General features: G+C 39.7%; 1 protein-coding gene across 1 annotated transcript in view; it reads right to left on the bottom strand.

The window, feature by feature from the left end:
- Tmc1 (transmembrane channel like 1) overlaps positions 1 to 14,554 on the bottom strand; it is a 193,316-nt gene that overhangs the window by 61,589 nt on the left and 117,173 nt on the right. The window contains exons 7-8 of the mRNA XM_052183581.1: positions 8,310 to 8,416; positions 5,641 to 5,739 (exon numbers count right to left, since the gene is read on the bottom strand). Of these exons, the coding sequence (XP_052039541.1) occupies positions 5,641 to 5,739; positions 8,310 to 8,416 (206 nt within the window). The remainder of the gene's footprint in view (positions 1 to 5,640; positions 5,740 to 8,309; positions 8,417 to 14,554) is intronic.

The following is a 14,554-nucleotide window of genomic DNA, read 5'->3' as shown; positions in this document are numbered from 1 at the left end:
CCCTTAGTCTCCCAAACTACAATGTAGGAATGGTAAAAGTTATCTTTCCTTGAGTAAGGATTAGTTACAAATAAATTATCTTCTAGTTGCTAAATTCTTTGATTTTAGGTCTACACTGATATATATTAATCTATAATTATCATTGGCTACATAGATATCTAATCTATATAGCTGTTAGCCCACCACACATACTCATTACTGTTTATGCTAGTATGCAGTGAATCTTTCTATTGACACAAACAGAAAAACAGAATATTCCTGATATTAGGCAAGTTCTTTCCTTGCCAAAGTTAGAATAAAACCTTCAAATAAAACAAAGGAGACCAAGGCTCTCAAACTTCAATGCCCATAAAACTTAAATGTCTCATAAAACAATATTAATTTCTCTGTAAGAATAATAATATTCAATGAGCAATTTGCTAATTTTATTTCCCAAGGATTCTTCAGTGACTCCTCATTAGAGTCTGACTGCATTTATTTCTTTTGTTACAATAATGTAAAAGACCTCTCATTACCTTGCCTGAAATACAAATCCAGCCTTGTCTGATATAATAAGCCTTGTGCTGCTGTTCTGTTTCCTAACTGCTCCTTGCTTTCTAAGCCAAACAGAAAGACAAATACCACATGTTCTTGCTTATGTGCAATCTAATCAACAAACCACAGAGAAAAGAAATGGAATGAAGCTTCCAGAGTATAGGGAAAGGAGGAGTCAAGTAATGATAATTAAAGGACAAAAAGAGTCACTTGGGCAGGAGCAACATATATAAGATTTTTATATCTATATTTATATGTATTGCAAAACATAGCAAATAACTGAGTACTGCACACTTAAATATTATTAAGATAGTGTTCTTATCATAAAACTTATTAATATTTGAGGTCCATGATAGGTTAATTAGCTTGATCTAATCATTTCATTCCATATTAAAACACTGCAACATCACTTTTTACCTCATGGTCTAAACAACTATGCTGTCAATGTGTAATAAGAAATTTTGAACTTAAAAAAATGTTATTATAATGTCAATAAAGAATACTAAAATCAAAAAGTATAAGAATGTCAACTGTTAAAGATGTGGATGAATATTAATCCTTATGTCCTACTGTGGAAAGGTTTAATGTTCAACCACTCTGGACACCAGTAATTTACTAAAAAGGTAGGCACATATTTACTCAGTAACTCTTTTCTAATTTATCTACACAGAGAAACAAAAGCATAAGTCCACAAACAACATTCAAGTAAATACTCACAGAAGCAGCATCAAAATAGTCAAAACATTGGAGAAACACATCATTCACCAGTGAATGGATAAACAAAGAAAACTAAATGCATGCAATGCAGTGTTCTTTCTGTGCAATAAATTATGGCCCATGTGTAGCATAACCTAAAACATAATAAATAAAAGATTCCAGACTATAAATACAATGTGTCATATGACTGCATTTATTCCTACAAAAAAATGAAAAAGGCAAATCCATAAGAGAAAAATAGATGCAAAAATTGTGTGAGATTGGGAGGTGAAGGCTTGACTGCAGACAGGCACAAAAGATGGTTTATGCTTACTGCCACATAGATTAACTTTAAGTTATCAAGTCTCAGGCTTACATGGATGAATTTAATGGTCTGTAAATTATACCACAATAAAACTGAAAAATGTAAAGTCTCAAGATAAGAGGACTTTTTTTTTTAAGTCTTTAGAAAATTATCTCCTATAAAAATGCAGCCCTTCTCAAGCAGAATTAATCATATATGGTGGCTTGAAAGAAAATTACCCTCATAGGCTCATATGTTTGAATGCTTGGTGCCCGGTTGGTGGAACTGTTTGGGAAGGATTAGGAGGCATGACTTTCTTGGAGGTGATATGTCAGTGAAGTTGGGCTTTGAGGTTCCAAAGGACTCGCATTATTCCCAGTATACTCTTTCTGCCTCCTACTTGTGAATCAAGATGTATAATCTCAGCTGCTGCCCCAGCTGCCTATTTTCCTGCCTTCACTATATCATAACTGTAACTAGCCCTTTGGAAACCTAAGCCCAATTAAATTCTTTCATTTATTCCCCCTTCTAAGTAGGACTGAAGCATCCACACTTCAGTCTTCCTGCTTCGTGAGTTTAATATGGTCTGTGAGTTGTATCACGGGTATTCTGAACATTTTACCTAATATCTACTTATCAGTGGGTACATACCATGTGTGTTCTTTGAAGAAGAGGGAAGGAGGAACCTGGGAGGAAAAGAGAAGGGGGAAGGAAAAAGGGGACAGGATCAGGTGTGGGAGGAGACAGGAAGAAGTACAGAGGGTTCAAAAATTGAGAGGAGGTATGTAGCAATGGGGGAGGGGAACACGGGGTGGCCATTAGAAAGTCTAAGACACTAGGAAAGCAAGAGGCTCCCAGGACCCCACTGAGATGACATTAGCTGAAATGTCCAACAAAGGGGAGGGAGAACCTGTAGAGATCATATTCAGAGGTTAGGCACAGCCATCAGTTGAGGACTGGGCCACCCACCTATCTCAAAAATATTAACCCAGAATTGTTCCTGACTAAAGGAAATGCAAGGACAAAGAGTGGAACAGAGTCTCAAGGAACTGCCATCAGAGACTGCCCCACTTAGAGATCCATCCCATCTGCAGACACCAAATCCAGACACTATTGCTGATGCCAAGAAGCGTTTGCTGACAGTAGCCTGATACAGCTGTCCCCTGAGAGGTTCTGCCAGTGTCTGATCAATATAGATGTGGATGCTCTCAATCAACCATCAGACTGAGCATGGGCACTCTAATGGAGGAGCTAGAGGAAGAACTGAATGAGCTAAAGGGGTTTGCAACCCCATAGGAAGAACAATAATATCAACCAACCAGACTTCCCAGAGCTCCCAGGGACTAAACCACTAACCAAAGAGTACACATGGAGTGACCCATGGCTCCAGCTGCATATGTAGCAGAGGATGGCCTTTTCTGGCACCAATGGGAGGGGAGGCCCTTGGCCCTGTGAAGGCTTGATGCTAGGGCAGTGGGGTAGAAGTGGGTGAGTGTATGGGGCGTCACCCTCATAGAGGCAGGGCAGGAGGGGAAATAGGGAAGGGGGATAACATTTGAAATGCAAATAAAGAAAATAACCAATAATAAAAAAGAAAATCTCAAAGAAAGAATTCTTTCTTTTATAAGTGACTTTAGTCATAGTTCCCTGACACTGTAATAGGAAAGTAACTAAAACACTGCACCTAAACAATACTCCTCAGGCCCCTCTTATTGTTATTCTTGTTTCGGTTGTGCTAATATGGTGTGCAGCACGTTATATTGCCTATCAGTTGGAGACTGGTTCTAATGCTTTGATTCTCTCTGGAATCTGCCCATCCAGACACTGAAGGTCCTTGTCCCCGATGGGTTTTCCATTGATCAATAAAGATGCCAATGGCTAATACCTGAGCACAAGGTGGGACACTTAGAGTTGTATGAGCAGGATGCACAGGAATGAAAACAATTCACCAAGACTCAAGGGAAAGAGTATGGAACACTGTAGCAGCAGGCGATAAAGCCAACCAACCATGTAAGATTTCAGGTAAATGGCCACTGGACACTTCCCCGACTGGGCCTGGAGTAGCAGGGAAAGGTTTAGGAGTGCCCAAAGATAGTTCCTGGGTGAGTGCATGAGTGCCAGAGTCAAAGCAGTATAGCCACCCAGGAATTACCTTTAGATCCATTAATGAAAGGCAGACACACACACACACACACACACACACACATTAGTTTGCTTTTTAATGCCTTGGGTTTCTCAAAGGGTAGGCACTCCTAAACCTTCCTCCATTACCCTAGGCCCAGTCCAGGAAGTAGCCAGTGGCCACTTACCCCAAATCTCACAGAGCTGCTAGGCTTTATCTCCTGAGGCTACTGCATTCCCCTAATCTTCTTCCCCTAGTCAAGGTGAATCTATCTTCTTCCTGTTAAAAAAGTATGGTGCATCAAGAGCCACATTGCAGTCATTTCTTAAGGCCAATGCATGCTGCTTATACTCAATGAGTAAATGCCGACTTTAACAAAATGTTCAACTAAGATGACTTAAGACTCAAAATGGCAGACTTTCTACTGCTTCTGTGCTTCATGCTTCCTCGGTAGCTTGCTGTGTCTTCTTAAGAGACAGGAACTCTGTCTTAAAATCTGTGTCTTCTGGAACTGATCACATAAATTTATTTCTGTGGTTTTCAACACATCGATATAAAAAAAAAATCTCCTCACTCAGAATTGTTATTCGATGAGATTCATAAGACTAAATGTCAGCTGATTCATCTATTTGAGAAAAAATCTAGAAACAGCCAAACTTTGAAGACAGAAAACGGGATTCATGAGAGCCATCTGCCAGTTTGATGAGGACCATATTAGGAGCTGAAACGAATGTGGGGCAGCCATTTCTCATCGCAAGAAACTTAAAATTTAGAAATCAAAATATCTATAAATGCACAGATTGACTATAAAGAGAAAATCTGGGTTTTTTAATCCTTATCATGCATGTCAAATATGCAAAATTTGATTTCTCATTCGCAAGTCTCCAGAAAGTTGATTGAATTATCAATTTCCTAGACTCTGCCCCAGAGGCTTTCTATTCATAAAATTCCAAACCTCTCTGATCTTGTTAATATTTTAAAAGGAATTTATAGAATCGCACCATCACAGACATGCTTTATACCCCGGCAGCAATAAATCTGTGCCACAATAATTAAATGTTCTATCTTATTATTGCTGTGATAAAATACTGATCAAAACCAACTTGGGGAAGAAAGATTTATTTCAACTGACAGATTATAGTTCATCATCATGGGATTCCCTGACAGTACTGAAGGCAGGAGCCTGGAGGCAGGAACTCAAAAAAGTAGAAATTTATTGAGAAATGCTGACCACTGGCTTGCCTTATCTGGCTTGCTACCTTTCATAAAAATGCACAAGCCCATCTAACCAGGGATGACAGCACACACAGTAGGATGGACTTTCCCACATGAATCATAAGTCAAGAAAATGCCCTATAGACATGCTCATAGGCTAATCTGATAGAAGCAATTCGTTAGTTTAGGTTCTCTCTAGCCTGGTTTGTTTAGGTGACAAGTACAGAAAACCATAGTATTGAGTTAAACTAATGTTAGTGCTATAATAAAATACTATTTATTTTATTTATTTATAGTATTACAGTGAGTTAGTACTTTTTTTAGTATTTTGTAGAATTTGATATTTCAGTACATAATTGTTTTTTATTTAGTAGTGACTATTAAGTAATTGTGTATTCTTGTGTAGGATAGTAAAGGGGTTAATATGGATAACCAAAAATTCCATAACATTTTTCAAAAAGCATGTTTGGAAATAATTCTCACTCTTCATTCAAGGAGAGGAGAAAATTTGATTTAAATCTTTGGGATCTGAGCTCATCTTATTCCATATTTAATATTCCTATTTCATCATATTTGATTATGTAAACCATATTCATACACACAGACACACTTTGACACATACAGTCTTTTATAAACAGGAGGCAGAAATATCTCTCTTAAGACCCTAGCACTAACTCTAACCCTCATATGTAAGGGGGTATAGAATATCCAGATCACAACAACAAGGTCTCCTACAGACAGATATGTGGAGAAGTTGCAGTGGACTTACGTTGAAGTCATATAGCACGCCAAAGTTGGCTGCAGATGCCTCTTCAGCTCTTGGGACTGTTTTCCTAGGTAAGCTGCCATATGGTAAACCCCAGAGGTACTAGAGACAGGAAAAAAAAAAGAGAGCAGTTAACAAAATCTGAGCTCCACGTGTGATCACAAATGGTTTTATTTTAAAAAATACTTTGTAAAGTTTCTCATTCGGACACTGTGGGTCTCCATGTGGGGGTCTCATTTTCTGGGAATTCACTGAATCCAGAATTAAGAACAAAGGCTATAAAGACCTTACACCCTGAGTTCACTGAATGAAGAGCAGAGCAGGCCCACCAAAGCCCCCAGAAGGCTTGCTAAGAAGTCCTGTGCTCACTCCCACCATGAGAGTAAGCATATTCAGTAGAAAGGTACCAAACTGTTCATCCAAATGGTACTACCTACAGTTTCATAAGAGAACGCCCCTTAAGAGGGGAGATGGAAAGACGGTTCACAGGAAGGGACTGAAGCGTCAGGAAAAGCAACCATGTGATCAATAAGAAGATGTCTACCAGAAGCAAACACTCACATCCTGATTACAGAGGCATCTGGGCCGTCTCCAGATCAGGGATTCAGCCCTGAATCTATGCTGTGGACTACAGAGAGAACGGCGCCAAGAGTAGCAGACTAGGAATAAGGCACAGTTAGGGTCAAAGGAAGGACCCACAAGGGCTCCTCAAGCCCCCATAGCTTGCCAACCATAAGCTGCTTCACAGGCAAAATGAACTTTCCCTCTCTCTGAGGGAGTTGGTGGGCCTGACTGCAGAGGCTGACCTGCCAAAGGCTAGAAATTAGTCCCTGCTGATTCCCTTTGCACAAATGCCATGATCTTCCACTACAACCCTTTGCAACTGCTTTGGTTTCTTCCTCTGACCAGAATAGAAAGTACTTTCTTCCCACACAGCTTCACTCCAAAGTCAGAAGGCCTAGAGAACAAAAGTAATGGAGGAACCTGGCTTGAAAGGACACCTGTAAGTTTGGGACAAAAGGTCACATGCCTCAGAACAATGCTAGCTGGGGCTGCTGAATAAAGGCAGCTATGAAATAAAATGACGACGTGGTTGGAAAATGCTGGTGTTTCTGTTAACACACAGGGGACTCATCCTCCGTTGTTCCTGTTCTGGAGTAAGAAATAATTGCTCAAGAAACAGGGTGTCCTATAGTATCTGTGACCAGGCATCCAAAGGCAGGAGGCTCCCAGCTCACCCCCTTCAGTGCAGTGTGCTTTATGTCATCTTGTAGAGTTCAAAGGAATCACCAACAGCCTTCCACTTCCTTCACAGGAGCTTACACAGAATGTGAGGAAAGGACTCCTGGATCTACCTGCTGAGGAACTTAGGAGAGCAGCAGTGGGCAGAGATGGAGTGCAGTTTTTTGGGTTACCTTAAATAAAGAAGCAAAAATGAAGTCTGGCTTCCTTTGAAATGGGTGAGAGGCACACATTTGGCTACATTGCCTGAAACTTGTAACTTGGAAGAATCTATTCCCACTGTCATCTGAGCCAACCATACTCAGATATTCCCTGGAATTGTCACGGGAATTATAAAACTAGTTGAGTCACATGCAAAATCTGGGTGATAAATGAGATGTCGGTCCTAGAGCCAGACCAAATTATCCAAAATAATAAATAACTAGCAATTGTCACTGAATTACCCAACACCTAATGCAGGTATTCGAGGATATTTCAAATGGGGATGGGAAATCTCCTCTACAATGTATCCTGTGGAATGTGAAGATATTTTTGCTCTGTGGGAAGCCAGTCTCTTTAGGGCTAGAAGGCAATATTATTGTACTAAATAGGAAGCTTACTACAAATGTAGAAGTCACTGATTTATAATGTCATTCAAATACACAGTTCAAGCCATTGATAATCTAGTATTAAACAAATTGGTTTTAAAATACTGGTCCCAGAACAGGTCCTTTGTAGGTTAAACAAAGCCCCCCACCCCCAAGCTTTTGTAGAGTAAGTACCCAAAGAAGTCAAAACTTCTTCATGGGAGTGAAGCTTACAAGTCCCTGTGGTTTGGCCTCCACTCATCCTTCCCTACATCCACTCAGGGTTTTGTTTATTCTCCAGGCTGAGCCCTCTATTTTTCCGACTTTGATCCTAACACCCTCCCTGACCACTGACTCCATCAACTATGTACTGGAGACAAGTGAAACCTATTTTAGGAAAATGTAGCTAGTGCTATGCTCCTCCAGGTAAGAAAAACTACAACTCTCAATTGTGTGAAGAACAATTTTGAAAGCAAATTTGACAGAAAAAATAAGAGTTCAGTATTTACAATAAGTCTCCTCATTGACCAATAGTACTTAGCATTGGAGGTAGAAACCGATATGGTTCTGGCTAAAGCAATGAATTTTCCCACATAAAGTACATACTTAGACATAAGCACTGTATGTTATTTGTAATTCCATGAGGGTCTTATACCCTTGTACAAGGATTAAGACCTTGGGTTATAGGTACTATTTTGAAGGTTAAGCTTGTTGTAAATCCTATAACTTAAGAAATGGCCATAGTTAGTTACTCTATTTAAGAAAGAAAGAAGAGTGAACAATGGGGGAGGGGGTTGAAGTGTGGGATTCACAGAAATCACTTAAGACTTGTTTCAGTATCCCTTACTGGAAGTCAGAGCTTACCTCTGGCAACATGATGAGGCTGAACGTCAAAACAAAGAGAACCATGTTGACGCCATACATCCACCTCAGAAACAGGAAGTACGAGGCCACAGAGGAACCAAACTGACCTATTACAAAGAAAATTAAAAGGCTAAAGGAAAGTCAAAACAACAACAGCAACAATGAAAGCCAGCTTTCTCTTAGTGGTAGCCATGCTTAGAACTGGACAGATAGTTCAGCAATGAAGAACATTTCTTGTTCTACCAGAGGATGAGAAGCTTAGCTCCCAGCACCAACTGTCAGGCAACCTTAAGGTCAGCCTTAAGGCCAGCTCCAAGAGGTCAGATACCCTCTCCTGGCCAGTCAGGTACCTGCACACATCTGCTCCTCACCCAACACACACACACACACACACAAATAAAAAATAAAATATTAAAAATGCAAGTACATCGATTAACACATAGGACCACTTCACAATGGCAATTGCTTTTCTTTCTCTCAGGAGAGGACGTTCAGCACTTCTTAGGAGGTAGCATGAAGCTTTGCAGAATGTCTCTGTAAAATGCAACCTGTGCCTTCAGGGTTCATCTGGGGGAGAACTCCCTTTAGCAGATGCAAGCTGCTACACCTACAGCATGTACGGGACTTCAGTAAGTAGACACATGCAAAGCTGTAGCTCTAGTGCCCAGCCTGCTGTTGGGGACAATCATGGTGACTGCAGTGCTCTTTTTCTTGGACAAATGATCAACACACCAAGCAAGCCCTTCTCACAAACACATTGACTGTACCCTTGCAGATGGTTCAAACTGCTTGCATTTTGTGGAGATAGATGTTGAACATCATAGCACACAGCCTAAGTACCTTGTGGCAGAATTTTTCATCAATATAGAACACAGTATTAAGGTAGTGTGGCTGCGCCAAGGAGTGATGTTTCAGTGAGGTAAACTATAAATCTACTGTATGTACCCAAACACATATGAAGACTTTATAATGGGTGTGTGAGTGAGAAGTATACCCAAACAGGTCCTATAGGAAGGGAATCGAAAGGAGTTTCTTTTTCTTTCTTTCTCTTTCTTTCTTTCTTTTTTTCTTTCTTTCTTTCTCTTTCTTTTCTTTTCCTTCCTTGTTTTAATTTTTAGTTTTTATTGTTTTCCCAAGATATGGTTTCTTTTTTGTAGGTCTGGTTATACTGGAACTCTCTCTAGACAAGACTGGCCTCAGACTTAGAGATCACATTGCCTCTGCTTCCTGAGTGCTAAGATTAAGGCATCCACTACCACTGCCTAATAAGATACCAGGAGCTGCTTTAAATCTGTTTGTGTAGGAATGTGTTAGAGAAGATGATACTGAAGCAAAAATCAAAGGTAGCAACGTTCTCAGCTAAGAAAAGAGGCCCCAGAACAGAGTGAAGAATAAGGTCAAGAATCCTGGGACAGGCACAACCTTTTATCAGCAAAACAAAACTACAGTCTGTGCAGCTGGAGTCTAACAGAAGAGAGAAAGAGCAAGAGAGGCAGTTGACTGGAGGCTAAACCATGCCTGGGAAGCATGTCCTAAAGTAACTGTAGCATTTTGTTTTAAAAAGTCATAAAAGATAAAGAGCAGGTGCTAAGTAATGGGGCTGGAGGTCAGACATGTGCATGCCTTTTCAAAATCCGATTTGAGCTTTGGGGGACACAATTGACAGCATCAGGCTAGACCCTGTCAAGTCACACCTGCTCAGAGGAAAAGAAGAGATCTGTCCGATTCTCACTGACTGAGGAGAAAATAGATGCATAAATAGAACGCATCTTAAAGCTGAGATTAGTGAGGGGAAAAAAAGTAAGAATTCTAGACTGGAGAGATGGCTCAGTGGTTAAGAACACTGACTACTCTTCAAAAGGACCCAAATTTGATTCCCAGGATCCACATGGTGGCTCACAAACCATCTGTAACTCAAGTTGCAAAGGATCTAACACCCTCTTCTGGCTTCCTTGAGCACCAAGCAAACATGTAATGCACAGGCATGCATGAAAACAAAGCACGCACTTATACACATAAAATTTAAAATTAAGAAGAAAAAGAAAGAAACTCTAAAACTCAGGATGAGATGTGGTAGACTATAGAAAAGCCCCGGATTCTTTGGTGATAACTTCAGGCTCAGCATCTAGGTTCTCTGTCTCCCAGTCTTACTGATTACCACGTTCAGTCATTTACGGAAGGTCAGAGTACAGCTTCAGAAACTCTGTGTCAGTCTCTTTGATTTATTGAGCAAATGTCCTGTAGGGACCAATGGTCTTCTTTAGCCCTGGCTTTGAAACTTTCCTATTAGAGAAGCCTTCCTACAGGTAAGGGAAGGCTCGCATCAGTGGAAAGTCCAGCCTATGCTTGCAAAGGTGAGTCTGACGTCACACACACCTCTCATTCTGAAGCTTGGGCTGTTCTTTACTTGCTGTTCCATTTTTTCCCACGATACAGGAGCAGGGTTTGCTGTTGGTTTTGTCTTTTGTGGGTTTTGTTGTTGTTGTTGTTGTTGTTTTGGTTTGGTTTGGGGGGTGGGTGTTTTTTTTTTTTCAAGAAACTTGAAAAGAGGTCACTTTCTAAGCAGACATTTAGGAAAGAATCGATGAATTTGACGTCTAAGAATTTGTGTTCACATCCATGAATGAGCTTGGACTTATAGCACATGGTAATGGTTATCTGTGACCTGCCCCTGCCAAGGAACCGCAGTCGTGTTCACTGGCCTGCCAGCACAGCCCTGGAGCAGGCCTGACCCCCAGGGACATCTGATCATCTCCTTGGCTCCCAGTGGTTTCATACCATTGCACAGCTCTTATCTCTGTTCTCTGGTAACAGCTACCTGAGGCTTCTCAGTCAGGCTCACTCATCATGTTTTATTGAAGCGGTCCTCAGTTCCTGGAGGAGAACAAGCAACTGCCTCTAGGCGGCTGTGGCAAAGCCTTCTGTGCACACACATGGGAGATGCCCTAATGAAGATGCTCAGTACAGAGGATGCAATCTCCCTTCCTTCCTCCATCCCTCTCTTTATCCCTATCTTCCCTCCTTCCTTCTTTCTTCCTCCTTCCCATTTCGTTACTTTCTCTTCCTTCTTCCCATATGTCCTTCCTTCCATCCTTGCATCCTGCCTTCCTTCTACCCTCCCAACCTGTTTGTTCTTATTTAGCTTTATTCATCTTGCTACCACAATGCTTTCAGTTCTCACACATAACCATAGGCAACACGTAAATGCAAAAGCAAACTGCGTATCTGAGAAAGCATCCCCTCCTCCAACCCACATATCTACACTATAGACTAAACATCTTTTCTAAGTCTAAAGCATCCAAACTGAAACTTGGGCTCTTTGAAAGCAGTTCTATGACTCTTTCATTTGAAAGCAAACTCTTTACAGAATCCTAAGTATAAAGAAAATGAACTTCAGTAAAACTGACTCCATCAAAATGAGGATGGGTTGAGAAAAGACTCAGACATAGTCAGAGGGACTGGGGGATCCAGAGGCCATACATGTTCCATCCACATTTACCCTATAGTGGGCAAAGGTGAAATGGCAAGACAGATATACTATAGGGGATACAGTGGGGAAATTGGTGACATCCAAGGACCAAGGTACCTTTTCCTGACTCAATAAAAAAAGGGAAAGCAATCATATACATATATGTATATGTATACGTATATGTATATTCTGGGAGTTATGTAATACTTGAAGTTGCTGGCACTTGCTAAAGAAAACCCTTATTTACACAGTGTAGCTGAAAGAGTGCAAGTGAAAAATCGCCTTGCCCACCAGTATGATGATGACAATGATGACTGAAGCTTGCATCCCTAAACAGTCAGCCAGTCCAGTGTACTAAGAACTTCACCAACAGCCACTTTAGCTGCCTCTAGATGCTGATGGTGTTGAGCTGTTAGTCTCTCTCTATCGCTGTCTCTGTGTCTCTGTGTATGTGACTCTTTCTGTCACACACATACACACACACATACACACACACACACACACACACACATTGAAACAGAGAAAATGAGTGAAGCAGAGTTGATTAATTGTAATTTAAATGCATCGAATCAGTGTCCTAGCCCATCTAGTCAACAAGTCTCCATGAGCTGGGAACACTAGTAGTAAGTAATAAGCCAGGCTGCAAAGCCACACTGTGCTCATCTGCAAGTCTTTGTTTCCAAATCTAGATCCCTCTTAATCATAATGTGATCTCTCCTCAAGTAGAATTATAGTTAAATTATTTTTAAACATAGTTTGTAAAATAATATGAAATGAACATGCATCTCTAAAAGAATATAAGTAATTTCTAAGGCTACTTAAATTCACAATTTGCTCTGCACCCATAAATAGCTCATTCTTTTCATTTTTTAACACAGCTGATAACTGCTGCTTTTATAATACATTATAAATGTGTTAAAACTCTTTCATGTGTATTAAAGTGAAAATTAAGTACATGCATATTCTTGTCATGAATTTTCTTGTGTCTCTTTTAAATTAAAGATTTAGGCTTCACGTCTCCCTCTGGTTATTTATTATTAAGGAATGTAATTTGTAGACTGTCATTATACATAATTTTCTCTTGAACAGATGGGTAATAACACACACACACACACACAAGTCAGAGAGAGAGAGAGAGAGAGAGAGAGAGAGAGAGAGAGAGATCACATGTTTCGGAATGGAAAAGGACAAACAATCTGCTTTATGCTTACAATGTAAATACCATCGTTCAACTAGCATACAAAGCAATATTTTTTCAAGTGAGCCTAGAGGTAGAAAATCTAGTGACATGCTTGCTTTGTGTCTCCTGTGGTGAATAGACCAACAGGGTAATATGGGAGCTAGACTCTGTGCTTTTGGTTACTTTTGTGAATCAATTTCTAGTCTGAGAAGCACAGCTATCACAACAGATTTTTGTTACTGGGATCAATCCAGGACTCTATAAAGAAAATTGTGGGTCATGACCCCAGGATCACACAATTGATGTGTGATCATGAATAATTTGTCAATAATAAAACAGAGATTAGGGCACAGAGACAAGAAGGATTTCTGAGTTTTAGACCCGCCTGGTCTACAGAGTGAGTTCTAGGCCAGCCAGGGCTATACACAGAAATCCTATCTTGAACCGTGCTTTCCAAAATGGAGTGGCACACTACTGCTTATTTGGCATGTGGGCACATGTCACTTACCATAATCCATACCATTTTTATTCTTTAGTTTATATTTTATTGTCCTTTTCACCCAAACTGCCCACAACATTAACACATGCCGAAGTAAGCCAGTAAGGGCAGGCTTTGTTAATATCAATAGTGCTTAGAAACATACCTAGGACACAGTAGACTTTCACTAAGCATTTTTAAAATTAGCAAATGCCAAGATCATTTTGAAAATAACATGAGATATATATTCAAATGGTCCTAATATTCAAAGTAATAAAATAATCTTTCTAAAGCTCCTGTATAATTAAACTGTCATTTCTTTCAGAGAAAAGCATTCATGTTACTTTTATTGTGAAATGTATTTTATAAATATGGAACATATTTTGCCAACTTAATTCTAAAAAGAATTGGGGAATATAATTAAATAGGCACATAGTAAAAATCTGTATTCCATTTAAATTTTCCAATAATTTTCATTCAAAAGCATAAATAATTTTAAATGTCACTATGCATCAAAACCTCATTATAAATTATATATAATGTATTGTTGGGCTGGAAATGGCTTTATATAACAACCAAACCTTAAAAATTCATATGAAGCCCTGGATATAACAATAGAGGACCAGAGATAAAAATAGACCATCTCAAGTATACAGATGGCAAAGACAAAACGGCCTTAACCTTTAGAGAACAAAGCCCATGCTACATTGCTTTTCATTCTTCATTCAGTTCAGCCTCAAAGACCATCCTAGAAACATACTTTCCAGGCAGAGTGATGCCTATAAGATGGTTATTACATTCAATAGCTCAAAGATCACAGTCCTTCACATTTCATGAGCTTTACCTCAAACTATAATCTGAAAGTATATGGTGTGCTTATTACTATAATAGTACACTGGACTGCTACAGAATAGACATGTGATGAAATTACATCCTCAGAGTAAATGGCTGAGAAATACAAAACACATTCCCCAGATATAATAACTGTTCATAGATTCTGCAGCACTCATCACCTACTGACCTGGCAGAAATGCTAGTCATGTACAAAAAGCAAGAGGCTTCTAAAATCTTGGTCAAAATAAACAGCTACATAGGCTAGAACTAGGCATGCTTTCTCT

This window comes from Apodemus sylvaticus, chromosome 1, assembly GCF_947179515.1.
Source record: "Apodemus sylvaticus chromosome 1, mApoSyl1.1, whole genome shotgun sequence".
Classification (NCBI taxonomy): domain Eukaryota; kingdom Metazoa; phylum Chordata; class Mammalia; order Rodentia; family Muridae; genus Apodemus; species Apodemus sylvaticus.
Note: the sequence above shows the minus strand (reverse complement) of the source record. Positions and strands in the feature narration are given on the sequence as shown.